The sequence below is a fragment of the Branchiostoma lanceolatum genome, chromosome 3, assembly GCF_035083965.1.
Source record: "Branchiostoma lanceolatum isolate klBraLanc5 chromosome 3, klBraLanc5.hap2, whole genome shotgun sequence".
NCBI lineage: Eukaryota > Metazoa > Chordata > Leptocardii > Amphioxiformes > Branchiostomatidae > Branchiostoma > Branchiostoma lanceolatum.
Window position 1 is genome coordinate 30,650,903 of NC_089724.1, and position 19,359 is coordinate 30,670,261.

The 19,359-nt window shown below is 39.4% G+C and overlaps 2 protein-coding genes across 2 annotated transcripts; both read left to right on the forward strand.

Annotated features, from left to right (window-relative positions):
- Positions 1–19: 19 nt before the first annotated feature.
- Positions 20–3,185, forward strand: LOC136431383 (pulmonary surfactant-associated protein A-like). Its single transcript, XM_066422736.1, has 4 exons — positions 20–280; positions 979–1,108; positions 1,720–1,761; positions 2,397–3,185. The coding sequence occupies exons 1-3, from the start codon at positions 215–217 to the stop codon at positions 1,746–1,748; spliced, it is 225 nt and encodes a 74-aa protein (XP_066278833.1). The 5' UTR covers positions 20–214; the 3' UTR covers positions 1,749–1,761; positions 2,397–3,185.
- A 2,639-nt stretch (positions 3,186–5,824) lies between these two features.
- LOC136431384 (uncharacterized) lies at positions 5,825–9,371 on the forward strand. Its single transcript, XM_066422737.1, has one exon. The coding sequence runs from the start codon at positions 6,063–6,065 to the stop codon at positions 6,747–6,749; it is 687 nt and encodes a 228-aa protein (XP_066278834.1). The 5' UTR covers positions 5,825–6,062; the 3' UTR covers positions 6,750–9,371.
- Positions 9,372–19,359: the final 9,988 nt, after the last annotated feature.

A 19,359-nucleotide genomic window follows, 5' to 3' on the forward strand; every position in this document is an offset into this window, starting at 1 on the left:
AGTTTGTTTTCTAAAAAAAAACCCAGGTCCACCGAAATGCCCGGACGGCTACGAGAAATTCGGAGACACGTGCTACAAAGTCTTCACTGAGAAAAAGGCCTATCGCCTCGCCCATGCGACATGTGCCAACGACGGAGGAACACTGGCTTTTCAGAAGACAGCAGCTACAAACGACCACCTGGTCAACCTGGCCAAGTCCGCAGGACGTGTGAACATGTGGATAGGCGTGGACAAACTCTACACAGGTGTCTACAAGTACAGTGACGGCACCCCTTTGAAGGTAAGGCACATGTAGTAGTACCGGTAGTACTAGTGTCCAGTATATGATTGACAATCGCTTTAGTGAATCCTCAGTTGTAAAATACTGTAATCCCAGAATATTTTGCGGTGGGTTAATGCTCACAATTTTTGTGGTGACTGATTCACCGCGAACTGAAAACAACTGGCGTTTTCACTACTGTATATTATGTGACTATGGGGCTATCGATAACTTAATGCCGCTGCAAATAATCTATTTTCTCCTTTAAAAAGGCATTTACAGCATAACCTTACATTACAGCAATAACTGTAAATTCGTCAATTTTTGCGGGGCTTGACTTCGCAACGGGAAGGGACGGGAGGTTTTCCTTGGAACTGAAATAAGTCTGTAGTATGGTAGAAATATCAAACACCTATTGGTGGTGTCAGGATTTAATTATGGTAAGAGGTTACCACAAAAATGAAACCACCGAGAACATTTAAGATTTACAGTATCTAGTTTTTAACTTGCAGTGACAAGTGCTCCTATCAATCTTTATCCTATACAGATGAAGATGCCGTCGGCATGTATATTGGTCACAAAGTCAAAGGAAAGGTGATAAAACATTTAAACCTATATCAATCTACTATAATCATGCCCGATACTCTGACAGCAATAAATGTTATTGAACGGGTTACTAATTCTCATACTCATCAAAAGCATATTTTTTAAAATGACAGGACTGCAGGTTTACCAACTGGGCTCCAAATGAACCAGGAGACAGCGACTGTGTGCAGTTCTGGGCCGGCAAGGGTTACAAGTGGGACGACACTTACTGCACCTACCAAAAGATGTTCATCTGTCAGATTGGTAGGTAACAATACATTTCACATGGGCAAAGTTTGGCTGTACAATTGTGATTGGTTGTGCAACGAAATCACATGAAGTAGTCTTGGCTAAATATCACATAGTACAAACATAGTTCCACCAGGGTACATAATTCTGCCACCCTGAAAAGATACGTCCAAACAGATCCCCAACCCAACACACCCCATGGCCAGTATAATGCACTCCTGTATATCTATACTGTACATACCTGGGGGTGCTGCACTAGAGATCTCTTAACCCCACTGTTTTTCAAAGTGGCAAATTTCTGTAACCTGGCGGATTAATGTTAATAGGGGTTAGCATATCATGGCCAAAACTAAGACATCAATTCAAGTGCGTTTATTTTGTATATCTGAAAACAGAAATAGATAACATTTTTATCACCATACAGCATTGTCTATCATTCTATGTGCCCTTAATTCTGATCTAGGTAGACTGATTACTTTGTAATTGTTCTTCTCATTATTTAAATTCTATGTTGTTGTTGGGTATCTTTGTTGATCTAGAGTTATTTTATTCAACGAACTTATTCTTGCAATAACATAAAACAACAATGTATATTTTAAAAAAATAGGTTTGTTTCCAAAACACAGGACCAGGAGACAATGCTGGCTGCTGCTGAGCCTGTTCACCTTGTACGTTTTTCAGCTCTCTTTTTCCCCATAGATTAATGCCTTAAATGTTTGCATTGAATACCTGATTTCATAGTAAAAGATACAAAGCCAAGAAGCTTGTAGTTCCATTATAATAGAAAGACGACAAGGGTCCCATAATCAAACCTGTCCTTCATTCTACCAATACCTATCAACATACCACATATCATTAAGACTCAGTCACAAATTCTTGAGCTGTCCACAAACAACCAAAAAAACATGACCTTCTTGGCGAAGGTATTCATACAGCTGGTTATTGAGTAAATCTTTCTTCCATGTCTACCTGCCGTTAAAGCCCCTGTCACACAGCACGAAAAATGCTCCACATGACATTGGCTCTAAACAAGTTCTAAATGACATTTTGAGCAGTAATACACCTGGTGTTCTCTTGATCGACACGATTTTTAAGGATCGGACAATGTGTTTTCAGGTCATGGACCCGTTGGGTAGATTTTCAGGCAAAAACTCTCAGCGACCATCTATTGATCATAAAACCTGGCGACCTTTTGGGAATCAACAAAATATACAACTGAAGCTCGTTGACTGTGTGACAGTGGCTTCATATCTCATCTTAACCCTGGTGCAAATCAAACTCTCGTCTTTTGTGTCTGATTCAGGAGGAACAACCATTGGCAAAAACATCTGTCGACTTCTGAGGCTCGACAGCCATCATTTCTTCGCTTAGAAGCAGATCGCATAAACACATACACTATACATATTACAAGTGATACAGAGTTTTGGTCCACACGTTACTGTAATTATTGTTTCTTTTACTGTAACTTTTTTTCAATGTTGTCACTGTCACCTCTGTACCTTGAACTTATCATCACTGTGAAAATAACCGTGTTGATATATGATTCCATCACACAACCGTTCTGTAAATCACTTGCTGCCGCCGTGAAGTTAAAGTTCAGTGAAAATGTCCATTTTCCTTACACTGTGCACCTTACACCTTGAACTTTACTACCGTGAATATTAGGTCAACTATACAGTAACAAGTTTAGTTAGCCCATTTTATCATAGCTAGATAAATGACATTGTTATCAGTCTATAGTGAAGGTATGGTACAATTCTACACAATTATCATTGACTTTCCTGTAAGAACAAGCCATCAAAAGAAAGAAGAATGCAGTTTAATGTGCAACTTTGGATTTCTTATTCTCATTACTATCGCTCTTTTTATCAATTAGCTGAGACTAGCCGTGGCCTGGTGGTATCAGGGCTCAAAATATATTGCTAATATCAACTTTTTATAATAGCTACTACCATGTTGTAAGCAATTGAAGTGGGTGTTAGAACAAACTTACTAGGTATCTTATCATCCATTGCTCATAAAAAGCATATATTATTGGTATCACACTGCAGAACATAAAATGAAATAAATCTCATAAAACACTCAGCCGTTGCTTAAAACCCTTAAGCTGCCAGTCCCGACTTAATTAGGGATACAGAAATATGCCTTGTGTGCTGGACCCGGTTATAACCGGGATAGGGTATTCCCCAGAACAAAACAGCTTTGCGTGCGTGTAGCGCGCGAAGCCGGGAAGTTAGGGGAGTTAGCGCCGCCGGGTGTTTCGCGGGTTTCGTGAGGGAGGTCAGGGGTCAAACATTTTTGATTTTTACTTGGCTAAAAAACCTGGCAGCTTAAGGGTTAAAACTTGATTGAATAAAATTGAGCGATATTCACCAAGTTCTTTCTGTCACTTTATAACACAGAAGGATGATCTTATAGAGTGCAGGAAACTGCAGGAATTGTTTCTTCCTAATACTATCATTCTAATTTTTATAATAATTAGGCCATTTGATTGCATGGATTGATTTGATTGCATGGATGACGTCCCCTGGGAACCCCAAAACTAATGCGAGCGCGCAATTTTAAAAAAATTGCCTTCTTTTTAAAAATCTACACGGTCAGGAAGGATGAATGAATCTTAACACAGAGTATGTTATGCCAAATAATAGATTGTTGATTTTTGTTTTTCACATCATCTTCTTCTTTGACTTTGGAATTGACTTTGGCATTCAAGAACATTAGTATCCATTTTTCAATTTTTTTTTGCGATTGACAGCATAAATTTTGCTGCTGCTTTGTATGACTTACAATATAGCCGAAAACTTTTTGGGAAATGACAAAAATTGATACACACGCAGATGTAATCTATGTAATCAAATAAATGTGGCCTTATATCAACTAATATTATTGCATGGTAACCACAAAAATAGCTTTTTGACAAATATGACAGGAATGATATAACGTTGGTTAACATAAATTCGCGGGGTACTTAAATTCGCCATTTTTTGAAACGGTGTATTTTAGGGATATGTGCTAGATGCAAAATCAGTTATAACGCCAGCAATGCAAACCGGATAAACTAACGTATTCAGAACACTGGCTGAAAAGCTTCGATAACCATGCATTAGAAGTTGGCGACGTCAAAAACTCTCCGTCCCTTATTGACAGAATCTGGGGGCTTCGTGGGAGAATCACACTGCACGGTTGTTCGCTGGTTTATAGGACAAATGTCACATCTCCTGCCTGCTAAACACAATTATTTACAAGACAACTTATTACAATCTCTTTTGCTAACCTGCAACTGGATTCTAAGTGTGCGGACCAATCATCAAAACTCCTCTTTGTTGCTACAACCTACGGCACGTGTATTTTCCCGCCGCCATATTATATATTATTACCCAGAATCCTGTCGTCAAGCAGACGACAAACGTTTGCGAGGAACACTTTTTTGTCTAAATGTTGCGTGTGATAGTGGACTGAAGACGATATTTTCCTCAAAGTTTGCTCCTAACACAACAAGGAACACATGGACATAGTAGTATAACCATTGCTACGGCATCCAGCTAACTTCCCACGAATAATGTACACGTTGCCATGACGGTGGGGATCGACTTTGAGTGACGTTCTACCGACTCAACAAACGGGATGTTACCGAAGGCCTGATGTGTGTGGTACGGCCGTTTTTTTCGTGTATTTTTTTTTACTTGGACACGTCTATATCCATTGCACTCTCCTCAAGCCAAGGATGGAACGAATAGCTGCTGTATAAAATGTAATTAGCGGTAAGATATTCAAGACGAATCTTCTCTCCCGAAATAATGTTCACACCTGTCCGACAACACCGTCATTTTGCGTGCGGCGGACGGTAGTTTTAAGTTGAAATATTATGGTGTCAGCACGACTAGAGACAAAATCTACCATATATATGATTAGTGCAAAGATAGTACATGATACTGACAGAATAATAGAAAAAAAGGATGGTTTATTGTTCTGCTAGATTGATTTCAGTCAACCATTATCGGAAAAATGGCGAATTTATGTTACCCAACGTCACATATTATACATATAGGGGATACTTTGTGACACTTCCGTAAGAAAGTGAATGGAGATTTTTGATGATCAAATAAAGGCTACAATATGGAAATGAAGAAGGGTTGTCTCAGTTATTGTAAACATAATATATGTATATATATTCAATATATAGGATATATGTATAGAATATTTTGCTTGACCAAAGTGCCAAAGTGAAGACGTATTCCACTACGTCAAAGAATATTGTATCCGTGCAAGGTGGCTATGAACTGGAATCCATCTGGAAAAGAGATCAGAGGCAGTCATGCAGTAAAAGGATAGTAGAGTCAGACCTTGTAGAGATGGGTTGTGGATGGGACTCAGGAACACAACGATTGGCTATCAGACAAAAGACATTATGAAAAGCAATTATGGCCTGCCTGAGTAAACTGTTTCATGCGCTGAACATGATGATGAATCATAGTTTTTGTTAATTTCTTATAAATCCATTGCTTGCTCGAGCTCGTGAAATTACTTTGAGTGACAATTGGACATCTACATGGCTGTGACACATCGTCTACGTGTGTAACCCAGCAGAAAGATTGTCATCAATAAAGCACTACTAGTAAATGTAGAGATTGGTGGGACCTTGTAGAGATCCCGATGAGAGAGACTCTGATCGGGATCTCTGCTAGCATCCTGATTAGAATCTCCGTCGACAATGTGTTAGACTTCATTAGCATATCAAAGGTCACGGAATATGGACGTGTGAATTTCTGCTCCGCCGTCCGCCCTACTTTATTCGAAAATTCTAACCGCACAGTTTTGCATTTTTACTTTATTGTTTCGCTAATAACTTGCTGAACCTATACTGTTGCTGTTTATCGAGGTTGGTTGCTGTTTTTGTCTGTTCTCTGCCGAAAAAAGTCTCTGGATTTATAGTGACGCCCACGTGGAGCGACGCCATTGTCTGTCCGGCATGTCGGCCAGAAACACGCGTGCCTCGACTCAACTTCAGAAGTCTGCAGAACTTCGAGAGAAGCTCTCTGCTGACAACAAGCTACTCTTGGATGCCATTGAAGCAACACTCCTACTTCCCCTGAAGACTGAGATACAGGAACTAAAGCTACAACTTGCTGGGGTTACTGACGAGCAGAGGGAAATTAAATCAAGTGTTGCACAGGTGGAGAATAAAATCGACACCACAGACGCAGCTGTTCGCAAGATGTCTGCCAGGCTGAATGATCTCGACCAGTATTCGAGAAGAAACTGCCTCCTTCTGCACGGAGCCGCTCCTCCTGACTCCGACACTGTTCAGTTTGTACTCGACACCGCCAAGAACACCCTGGGCATCGACTTGTCGATCAGTGATATAGATCGGGCTCACCCTCTACCCCGTCGCAACGGCTCTGATGGCCAGCGTACGCCACCTATTGTGATTAAGTTCGTCTCGTACGCTGCCAGGCACAGGTTCTTCTCCGCCAAGTCTAAACTCAAAGGATCCAAGCTTTTTGTCACTGAGCAGCTCACCAGGAAAAATGCTCTGCTGCTCCGTGCAACCAGAGAGAAGATGGGGAATGGCTGGTCCCTCGATGGCCGGATCTACTGTCTGCATGATGGCGTAAAGAAGAGGGTCGCCAGTCGCACGGATCTGGACAACATGTAACTGTGCTCGCTGCAATTTGTTCCATGTCATCGAGTAACAACTTCTTTCTCTTAACTTGTGTCACCTAGCCATGGCTTTTTGGATCGGTCGTTTACTTTTCCCTCCGCTTTGACCATGTGTCTACTCGTATACTCCTACTAAAAGTGCGGACTGTAAATGTTGCTTATTTATGGTATAGGCGGACACGTGAGTAAACCTTGACTTTTCCGTATGCATATGTTGTATTGCTACTATGATAGATGTATAGCTTTATTTGTATTGTATTGTTGTACTTATGTTGATCGTTCTTCCTTATCAAAGTTTATGTTCACAGCAATGGGTATGTCCAATCTAATTATACTGGGTTTAACGGTTCTGAATGGATTGCTGAGAGGGTGCGCCAAATCATGCCAATAGATATTGAACAGTACAGGGCAGTCATTGGCATGTTTTCCGCTGGTTTGACTTTTACTATTAAGTTAAGCCTTAAGTATACACTTAGCTTAGATAAGTGCTTCTCATATACGCTAGCATGTATCTCCGTTATTGTGATTCTTCTAGCGGGAGACATCCATCCCAACCCAGGGCCAGTCTCTCGTAAAGATTTAAATTTTATGCACATCAATGTCAACAGTTTGGTAGCCGGTACCAAAATGGACGAACTGTCCGCTCTCGTAGTTAGATTTAAGCTCGATGTTGTCGCCATCTCAGACACATGGCTGGGCGAGTCTGTTGATTCAGTTGCTATCTCTCTTGATGGCTTCCAGGCTCCGATACGACGTGATAGAAACCGGCACGGTGGTGGTGTCCTTATTTACATATCTGACCAGATCGCATACAAAAGACGCTCAGATCTGGAGCCCAAATCTGTTGAATGTATCTGGCTGGAACTATTTGCAGGATGCTATCGTGTCATATTTTCTGTTTACTACCGCCCACCTGGCCAGGACGCCAGTACTGCTAATGAATTTATTGACTTATTTACTGACTCTGTCTTTGCAGCTGGGTCCTCTAATTATGACGCCGTCATAATTACAGGTGACTTCAATGCTAAGCACAATGCATGGTGGGCTCCTGACCCAATTACCTCTGTCGGCTCAAAACTATTTCAAGCATCGACTATGTTAAACCTTACCCAGGTGATTAGCGAGCCGACATGTGATTTGTCACGTTCTCCTTCTTTGATTGACTTACTGTTTACTGATATGAAGAATCTTGTTAAATCTACCACAGTTTTGTCTCCCCTTTCTGGATGCCACCACTGTCCCATAATTACTACTTTTAATATGTCCTTAAAGTCCCCGCGCCCTTATATCCGCACTATCTGGGAATATCCTAAAATCGATCATGACTTATTAGCTGAATTTTCGTCTGATTCCAAATGGCATGAAATTTTTTACTGTAACGCTGTTGATGATGCATGTTATAAGCTGGTAGATCTTATATTTGAAGCCAAAACCAAATGTGTTCCCCATAAGGACATTCTTATAAGACCCAGAGATAAACCATGGATGTCTCCCAGGATTAGATCGTTGATGCGTCGGCGAGACAAGCTACATAGGAATGCTAAAGTTTCGAACAGTACCACACTGTGGTCTGCATACCGTAATGTCAGAAATAAACTAGTACGCGAAATATCACTCGCTAAGTCTAACTACAACAGCCGTCTCGCTGACTCCTTGACGACTTCTCCTTGTTCTAGTAAGAAATGGTGGCACATTGTTAAATCTTTCTATTGTAGCAAAGTGAGTTCTAATATTCCTCCCTTAAGGTCAGGTCACTTGTATGTAACTGATTCTTGTGAAAAGGCAACCATGTTCAACAATTTTTTTACTGCTCAGGCCTCTGTAGATGACACCAAGGCAAGCCTCCCACAACTTGATTTTCTCACTGATGTCCGATTTTCAGAATGTTTTACCACACCTACCGAGATTGAACTCTATGTATCTTCTCTAGATATATCCAAAGCGTGTGGTCACGATAATGTTGATAATCGCTTTCTTAAACTCATATGCCCTTACATATCTGATAAGATCGCTTACGTTTTCAATTTGTCATTTTGCCATGGTGTCTTTCCAAAGGCCTGGAAACGGGCAAACGTGGTTCCAATTTTCAAAAAGGGAGAACCAGATGATGTATCTAATTATCGCCCCGTATCTCTGTTGCCCTGTTTGTCCAAAATTTTAGAAAAAATTGTATCCAAACACTTGAATAACCATTTGATGTCTCAAAATTTACTATATTCCCTCCAGTCGGGCTTCATCCGCGGAGATTCGACAGTAAATCAACTTATTTGTATTACTGATAAAATCTTTAATGCTCTAGATTCCAACAAAGAAGTCAGAGCGGTTTACTTAGACTTTTCTAGAGCATTTGACAAAGTCTGGCATAAAGGACTTATTTTCAAGCTGCAGAGAAACGGGGTCGACGGCCCAATCTTAAATTGGTTCCATAGCTACCTCTCTGACAGAGAGCAAAGAGTTGTTATTGATGGTCAATGTTCGGATTGGAGTTATGTTGGCGCAGGTGTACCTCAGGGTTCAGTTTTAGGGCCTCTCTTATTCCTTGTCTTCATTAATGACATGGTGGACGGTCTAGTTACATGCCCTTTTTTATTTGCTGACGATAGTTCATTATTGGACATTGTGGGAGATCCTAACGTTACAGCTGATCGACTCAATACTGATCTTAGGAAGATATCATTTTGGTCTTCAACATGGCTTATGAACCTTAACCCTTTAAAGACTGAAGAAATGTGTTTTTCTAAGAAATCAAATCCTCCCGACCACCCCCCTCTTCTTCTTGATAACTGTGTTATCAAATCAGTCAAAACCCACAAGCATATAGGGACTTTTCTTACATCCACCTTGTCATGGGAAACACAAATTTCTCATATGATTGGCAAGGCGTCCAAACGAGTGTCCACTCTTAACAAATTGAAATTCAGATTATCACGAACAGTACTTGATGTTATTTATAAATCCTTTATTCGTCCTCTCCTTGAATATGCTGACATTATTTGGCATGGATGTACTTTATATGATTCCCAGCGATTAGAACGTGTCCAATACGAATGCGCGCTTGCAGTCTCAGGGGCTGTAAGAGGGTCTTCGTATTCTTCGCTACTTTCTGAATTAGGTTGGGAAAAACTTTCGGATCGTCGTCACGTTCACTCTCTGATCATGTTCTACAAAATTGTCCATGGCCATACTCGCCAGTATCTTAAGGATTTAATCCCTCCTGAAGTCTCCATTTCTACTTCTTATAATCTTCGCAACAAACTTAATCTAAGGATACCGCTCTGCTCTACAACTCGATATCAAAAGTCTTTTATTCCTTATGCAACGCATCATTGGAACGGTATTGGCATAGCTGTTCGATCTTTAAATCTTTCGTTGTTTAAAAAACATCTAGTGAAATTAGTACGTCCCTCTTTCCATTCACATTTTAGTCATGGCCCCCGGTACACTTGCGCCCTCCTCACACGCCTTCGCACCGGCACGTGCAGTCTTAACCTAAGTTTATTTACACGCAACTTAGCAACAAGTCCAGCCTGCACTTGCGGATGTCGAAGCGAAAGCGTTGTTCATTATCTTTTGTACTGCCCTATATACAACCAACAAAGACTCAACCTTCTGGGCAACCTACGGAACCTTTTAGCCCCTATTCTTGATATCGATACTTTGTCTGATCAAGCCTTCATTTATTTATTATTAAGAGGTTCATCCTTTGTTTCGTATGATTTCAACTGTAACATTTTAGGCTTGACTCAGCACTATATTTTGACAAGCAGACGTTTTAAAACTTAGTTCAGGTATATTGATATATTCATTGTTTGTTTGTTAGCTTGTTTGTATTGGACGACCCAATTGCTGTTTATTATTGTTATTGTACTTGTCTATGTAACTTGTATCTTTTTTTCCAGAGGTGATGTTTAATATTAGCTTTAGCTAGAGTACATCACCTCTGTGTCCTGTATATTCTTCTGTTGTTTAATAAAAAAAATAAAAAAAATGTGTTAGTCTGGTCTCACATTTATAAATCCTAAATTTCAAGTCAATCCATTGATCTAGAGTGACCGGAATTGAACCTTAAAAAGGTTTACAATCACAGACTCCGATCAGGATCTCAGAATTGCAGATTCTGCCAGATTAAACTTTATCTCTACCTCACATGTGTAATATTATTTCATGATGGTATGTTCCTGTCTGATGATTCAATTGTTTAGAACTTCAGCTCTGTTCAAATTAAATCAGTGTATCACAATCCATTCACATAAGTGAACACAATAGGAAAAAAGGTTGTCAAATAATTGATGTATTTGTCTTAGCGCCTACCTTGTCACCTATTAGTTGCTTGGTGAGATATTGCAGCTTATCCTCTACAGACTCGCACTTTCTGGACTACAATTAATAACAGTTATATTAGAGTTAAAACAACATTATTTGTCAATCATCAAATTCACTTATGCTATCTTGAAATACCAAACATCAATTTTTACAAATTCGCATCATTGAGGTTCTCACAGAATGTCATCCTTATATCAGATCAACATGGCCTTATCATAGTACATAATGTTCTAATCAATTAGTCAAATGAGGTCATTTGTAGAATTGATCTTTATCGATATTCCTCTCTTTCTCAGTGATAGATACCACATGTTTGCAATAGATTATACAAATTTCATCAATTATGCAAATTATCTCCTGTTTAACATACAGTTAGCACCTTACTACGTTAATCATTAGATTCACTTTTAGAATTAGTTATCTTTATACCAATCATAATAGATAAAACCGAAGAGTCTTGTTTTTCTATCGCCTTACTAGTCATGCCAGCTGTTGACCTTTTGACCTAGATCCCGGGACACACATGGTGAGTATCCATAGCGTGTCGGAGGCAAACTGCAGTAAAAGGGAAGTTCAATTAGAAGTAAAGTATGACCCTCTTACAAGTACTGTAGCATACTGAAACTGCACATACATCACGATGCATATCTCTGCAAGCCACATGCTTATTTTCATCTCTGAACTCCGATCTGTTTTTATTTTTTCGTTCCTAGGGTGGAGTGAGATATGAGTTGAATCTAGAGCGGGCATCAGGGTCCTGAATATGCACTATGTTGATAATTTGTTTTTTTAGACTACTTTCCCATAAAGTTAGAGAAATGAAACCAAGCGCTTAATCGTTAATCATATGATATCTGTGTCAAGTTTCGTTTCTCTTTATCAATGGAAAAGTCTTTGATCAACACATGACATATTCGGCTTTGAATTCAACTGGCTCTGATATCACACCTCACTCTATCTTAGCAGTTGTAAAAGAGGAATTGTAAGGAGTTCAGAAATCAAATTTGGCATGTAAGTCGTGAATAAGAGACATGTATCCTCACACAGGACTAATTCCAGCTTCTTCAAGTGATCGTAAACGGGTCATGTCTGACTTATCTTTGCCTCCGACAAGCTTCAAAGGGTGTGGTCAACTTGACGTCAACTCAGTCGCTTGTAAAAAATATGTAAAACACTTTGAGATGCTTCAGTCTCAAGAAAAGATGTTCGTTTGCATTTTTGTCAAATTTTATACAAAACCTGAACCTGCCATGGTACATAAGACGTCCCCTCGTGCCTTTCTGTGGTGCTGAAGTTGCCAAACCGTTTTGTTGAGTGAGTGGTATAGGTTTGGGCCCAGTCTTTGATAACATGTATGGCCAAAGTGATACCGGAAAGGGAGGGAAGTGAACACGGTACCATCAGTGGTGGCGTCGCACCGTAAACGGCCCCACGTTGCACGAACCGGGGACGTACGGAATTCTACCATATCGCTCTCTATGAAACATGATTAGCAACCTTTCTACCTCCTGTATTGTATTCCTGCATTCCTAAAGCGTTGGATGTGTACGTCTTAAGGTTTCATTCATGATTTTTTTGCCCCATAGGCTTACATGTTATGATACGTGTTTTACATGGGCGCGTTCGTAATGAAGATATAGAAAATGTGCCAAATGTTATTATCTCCATGAAAAATAGAGGTATAGTTTTGGGTGTGTCTGTTTGTCTGTCTGTTTGTCTGTTTGTGTTTCCGCACCATTCCAGCCAGGATAACTCAAGAGCCTCTTGATGGATTACAATGATATTTGGTATGTTGGCGGGTGTTGTGAAGCCGAAATTCAAGGTCAATTTTCGGCCCCCTGGTATGTGACCTTGGTACTGCAGCAGAACTTCCATTTTTGTATCTTTCGACCTGGACGTGATGTGGTCTTGATTTTTGGGTGGCGGACAGCTTCTGATGTAATAAAGACGTGGTGTAAGTTTGGGCCCCCTAGCAGCTGCCTCTGGAACTGCAGGGGCGAATTTTGAAAATCTTCTAAGGAGAATAACTGAACAAAGGAACAACGGATTTCCATGATATTTAGTATGCAGGTAGCTTAGATAGAGATATACACAATGAAATTATGCTAATTGCGACTTGATTTGCATAGCTAATGATGAAAATCTATATTTGCAGTGTTTTCCATTATCAGACTCAAATACATGTAACATATGTAGTTTATGGAAAGTGGAGCATCAACAGATGCCAATTATGCAAATAAATTCCTTATTTGCATATTTGATCCAAAAACATCATAATTCATCAAATCGGAAATTTACAGGACTGTCAATATTGCAACATGTGAAAGTTGGATAAAGGTGCTTATGCCCAAACATTTATTATGCAAATTTCTTAGTCATTTGCATGAATAGAATTGTTCATGGAGATATGAGGTCGTGGAACTCTTGTGCTGACTAGCAGTCACTTTAGTATGCTGTTACAATCTTTCTATAAAATTGAATAAGAGTTATTTGAACTGTTTAGACTACCCCATGCTTATAGAAAACCTCTTTAACACTATTACGAAATTTGTGTAATGCAATTTGATATCACAGAGGAAAAGATCAAGAATTTTAAAACTTTATCCTCTATCCGCGTCTTTCATGGATAGACATTCAGTTTCCGATATCCACCCGCTGTGGGTCGACTCTTTTATTTTGCAATTATTTGTGATAATGTTACTTTTTAACCAAATGTGATGTTGCAATTATGACGACGCTATATTGTGGCTACCGTTTAAATTAGCCCTCGGTGGATAATAATATTACAGACCGTACTGTGAACCAATTTACTACCACTGTATAGAGATAATATTGTTATGCGTCACTACTTGGTTAACACAATGCATAGAGACCTTCTACGCTTTATTGTGACGCATTGGCATGTAAGTAGTTTATCCTTCAGGCCAGCTACAGTTTGAATAATTGATTACACAGGTGCTCCTCTGTTGACTTATGTTTACAAAAAATAAAACCGAGTGATCATTTTCGCGAAGGAGCCGTACCAAATACTTCTCCTGAAGTGGGCTGTTATTTAGAAAACTTCTGAAGGTTTGTACGATTGTTAGTCTTTTTTTCTTTTATGAGGCATACATCTTTAATGTAGATTGAACGGTCATTTGTAAAAATATGTTCAAACTGGTGCGATAGGAACTGAAGGCTATCTTGTATTGAATGGTTAACTTGGACAAAAACGTTCTTCCATGAATGGGAAATAATTCAAGCCTGCACTCCAAGCAGAAAACGATGTGTGTACCTACAATATGTAGAGTATGTCTTTAAGAATCATCTTGAACGAATGGTGGCTACATCGATATTCTCTGACAAACGGTAGTTGTTGAAAGGGCTAGTAGGGTAAGAATATACATGTTTGTAAACTGGATCCGGAGGACACACATAACCCCATGATAAAAGAGATGGATTTTGGTGTGCAGACATCTTTCTCATCTATGCTCAGCTTTGTTAACATTTAGGCAATGTGGTATTCTTTCGTTACTTCATCTGTCGCGGTTCTGTACGAAAGAGAAAAATGAAGAACGTACTAGTTAAAAACTTGTTTAAATAGTGTGTCCGTCGGTTTGTGAGGTTAGAGTATAAATATGCATTGTTCTAGCATGCAAACATTTCCAAGATGATACTTAAAAACCATGCAGTTTAAGTCATAATATTTAAGATTGACCGACAAAGATGCTTAAAAAAGAGAAAAGGGACAAAGTTGATCCCACTACCTCTACAAATAGTGGTCCTGGATAGACGACTTGATCGATATTTATAATTATCCTTGTACTTGTTTTGTTGTCTTGTAGATACTTGAGTATGCGGTTTACTGTTTACTTATGGAGCACCTCAGTAGCACCAAATTGTTTAGAAGACCCCTTACTCATGGCAAACCCCATGTGCCGTTCACACTATTACAATATTTCTATCATGCAATTTCACATCACAGGAAAACAAAGAATGTTATACCATGCACCTCTATCCGTGTCGTCCATTGATAGATATTAATTGATATTTTCGCAGGCTATATCTGAACCATTTTCTAGATTCTTATTTCGCCATCATTTGTGACACTGTTTACCTCAGGATTATACTGCACGTATGACGACGCCATATTGTGGGTAGCTTTTAAACTTCTGTGGAAAATTATATAACAGACCATACTGTGAACCAATTTACTACCGCTGTATAGAGATAATATTATTATGCGTCACTATTTGGTCACAAAATGCATAGGGCGGTTCTTCCTTTTACATTGGCTCATAGAAACGTTAATCCTTCAGTCCTGCTAAAGTTTGAATAATTCATGGCACAGGTGTTTCTCTGTTGACCTATATGGGTAAAAAATCAAACTGAGTGGTCATTTTCGCGAAGGAGCATTACCGAATACTTATCTTGTAGTGGGCTGTTATTCGGAAAACATATAAAGGTTTGTTCGATGGTTAAACCTTTCTTTTGTAAGGTATCCCATTTGAAATAGATAAAACGATCGATCAGTGATAAAATATTATCCAGCATGACACGTTTCGATAATATCACTTTTTTGTGATTGGTTAAAGGAACCAAAACCTTGCCCTGGGGAAGTCGTAAAGGGAGTGCTCCTACTGTGAGCTGCCCAGCAGGTTGAGGGCTGGATTAATCCCCCATAACCACATAAATTCATAAAAGGATTAGATGTCTGTCAGCCTGGGACAATAGCAGGGACAGATTACCATAATAACTGTCAGAGAATTCAAACTTTTTTCTGTACTGGTTTTTCTATGAACAGTATCAAACCATGCAGAATGGCCCAGATATCTATCAAAAAGTCACATAATCCAAGGAAGTTTCAATCAGATAAGATCCCTTGGATAATCAAGACAATGCTATCTACAACTTTCAGTTTGGGGGAAGCCAACCTTGTTCAAATTTTCAAACTTTCAAATCGACCCTGTCAACGTTGTGTTAGAGTGTCTAAATGGATATAAATTTCCAATGTCTTCCCAACATTAGCCTAGGTTGTGTGTCTAGAAATATGACTTGGGATTTTTTGCGTCTTCTTGTTGTTGTAACCAGCATAGAATAGGGCTCTGTAGAACAGTACATATAACTGCTAGCCAATGTCTCAAACTAAATTGCAAGCCAGTGTTGTCATTACTTTATTTCTTGGCTAACTGTCCTTCAAGCTAACTTCTTTACGTGTAGCCATACTTCAAATTCTTATATGTTATCTATAGAATTCAAACATGACTTGAAGAGTAACTTGTACATGGTAAACTTTCTCAGCCAGGCCTCCACTGATGTGCACTGTATGGCTGCCAGGCGCATACTGAAGGCTATAGTTTACATTATCCCGTATTTATATAGTTTTACTGGGGTCTTTAAGTGGTACCGAACCAAACAATTCTTAGTAAAACGAGACAATTGTCTCAAACGTCTGGGCTGTGAAAAAAGTCAACTCACAAATCCAAAGCGACTCATTATGCCCCTTGAAAAACGGAAACCATTCAAACCTGTTCTGCTAGCAGAAAATTGTAGTTTTTAAAAAAAAAAGATTATTCCTTGCGAAGAAGAACAGTAATGTGCTATTTTGTACCGCCGAACCAGTCACAGTAATTATCAGATGCTTTCCTTAGCTATACGCTTTATGTAACGGAGGGTGCCCAAATATATGACGTTTTTTTACGCGCTCGAACTCACGGCGTTCCATTGCTGGTTGCCAGAGAATGGTCATGTTTTAATGAATGCATTTTGAACACATTCATCTAAAGACCATACTTGGACAAGAAATGTATTCAAACTGTTCACGGGCCCTTCACGCTCCGCGTTACATGCGGAAGACGCTGTGAGACATTTTCACGAATGTACCTTCTGATTTAGTGCTACGCCAGATAGTGCGCCTAACTTATTACGCTTTGGTAATTTTCCTCTCTTCGGAAGTTAGTGATGAACTTAGGGAAATGTAGATAAGGCTTGAAGTCTGCTTAATTGTAGCTTTCTTTTGACCAGAAAATTTTGACTGTTTGCACTTCTAACGTCATGTGAGAAAGGCTATATCTAGCGCATCCCAGCTCATGTTTTCATGGGAAATAGGCTACTACGCACTTTGCACGCGGCCCGACGTACGTCTTGCATGCGACCCGACTTACAAAATCATCACGAAAAAACGACACCGATTATATCAACAATGCTCCGTCTACTTATTGGAAATTATCTTCGCCATCTCTGTATTCAGTTTCTTTTTCATAGACGGTACCAGTCACATGTTAGAGCGTTAAAAAGCTGTGCGTTGAATCGCCGTCCGCCACCATCGCGGCCCAAAAAAATGGCGGGAAAACAACGTCGCCAGACGGCAGCGATGTTTACGTTGTTTTCTTTGGTCGGTTTTCTTTTCAACAAACACTTAAAGACCCAATTTTTTGTGTTTTATGAAGTTATATTTCTTATATGTATGATAATTGTATATCTGCTTGGCACAGGTCGTATATTTAGGTGCCGGGCCGTCTAGCTACGCAGTGACCCTCTACTCAGCGCTGCCATCTTTATTGTCAAAATACTATTCTCGACAAAACATGTACGCATATGTTTTGAATGCAAATAACAATTATGTGCATGAACTTGGTTTGTTAACCTTCTTTATGAGCATAGTCAGTGGACACAAACACGGCGTACTTTAATATGCATCATAAGATCACTAAAAAATCCGTCACATGTTAGGGCGCGTCATAAGTTAGGGCAACCCCCGTAATGTAATGCTTTAGGTTATATAATGTTCTTTCGATGTTGCTACTTTATCCAAGACAGGGATGACGGTCTTTAGCCTAAATTTTGAATGAAGGCATAAGGCTTGTAATTATTTTTTTGGGAGTCGTGGCTGTGTGTGTAAGGAAGAAAAGAAGTAGAATATAAGTTCATTTTACTGGTATTATGTACGCAGGTTGCAAGGTTATCAAATACATAACCATTCAGTATATGTAGCATTCTAAAATCAGCTCTAAGAAAGGGAAAAGGGAACAAGAATATTTTTGTACCACCGCAAATGTTGATCGCGGATGGAAACATCGACCATTATTTTCCGGTTGTTTGTGAACAACATATTTTCACAAAGTTGTTGAACACATGGTGTTATTGACCACTTAGACAACGCCATATAATTTCTCTTTTAACACACCACCTCTGTAAAAAAATCAACTTACAGACCTTTTCATGCACCGATCTACTATCGCTGTATAGAGATAAGATGGCCCATACGTCACTGCTTGGTTTGCACAATACTGATAGAGAGATTCTGCATTGTACTCTGGCGCATAGGAATATAAGCAGTTAATCCTTCAGGCCTGCTACAGTTTGAATAATTTATTGCACAGGTGTTTCTCTGCTGACTTAAGTTATCATTTTCACCAAGGAGCAGTGCCCACTACATGTCCTGCATACAGTGGACTGTTCTTCGGAAATCTGAAGGTTTGTCCGAAGGTTACATTTTTATTCCATGTGCATATGGTATCAGCTTTAAAGTAGCCAGAACAATTACCTATGGTGGAGACATGTCCAAACTGCGTGTTGCGACGAGAACAATATGTACAAAATTGTAAACCCTTACCACAATTTTTTGTGAAACGAGGCACTATTGGACAAAATTCCGGTTTGTTCGAAGGTTATGCCTTAAGTGTGCATGTCAAAGGCATGTATGTAGCTGTTCTTTTTCGAAGGGAATGGTCTTGACCTAAATACCTGAGTATGCTTGTCAACAGCGTTATTCTCCGCCAGTGGAGCTATATTATACATTATGTTTGTTAATAGAAGGACACATAAACGCTGGATTAAAACACTTAAAATCGGTCAGATGTTTTACATCACCTGCACGGTTCGTTAAGACCTAAGCCATGGAGTGTTTTTATGTTTAGCCATAAGTATGGCTAAACATATTGTTTTCTCTCATGTTTCTTCTCCTCCTGTCAAATCTTCAAATGGATTCATCTCTGTCATTTTTTGACCAAATGACCTGAAATTTGGTACAGAGGTAATGTAGGCAAAAACCAATGTGCGTTCTTTTCCTTGTTTTGATATTGACCTTGAAAGTGATTTTATTGAGGTTTTTAGGCTATTTTTAGCATATCTTGGCCTCCTGCGCCCTGGTATTTCAACCGAATGACCTGAAATTTGCTGTATATGTGGCTTGAACAAATATTTAAAGGACTACATTCCCATTTTCGGCATACATATATTCAAAACGATTTATTTTGGGCTTTCTTGACAATATTTGCCACTTCTGTCACTTTCAATACTAC

What these genes read in the sequence shown, in the direction of transcription:
- LOC136431383 (XM_066422736.1), top strand. Translation starts at nt 215, where the DNA reads ATGTGGATAGGCGTGGACAAACTCTACACAGGTGTCTACAAGTACAGT. An exon ending in GTGACGGCACCCCTTTGAAG is followed by an intron (nt 281 to 978) that starts GTAAGGCACATG and finishes TTAAAATGACAG; the next exon opens with GACTGCAGGTTTACCAACTG. An exon ending in GATGTTCATCTGTCAGATTG is followed by an intron (nt 1,109 to 1,719) that starts GTAGGTAACAAT and finishes TCCAAAACACAG; the next exon opens with GACCAGGAGACAATGCTGGC.
- LOC136431384 (XM_066422737.1), top strand. Translation starts at nt 6,063, where the DNA reads ATGTCGGCCAGAAACACGCGTGCCTCGACTCAACTTCAGAAGTCTGCA.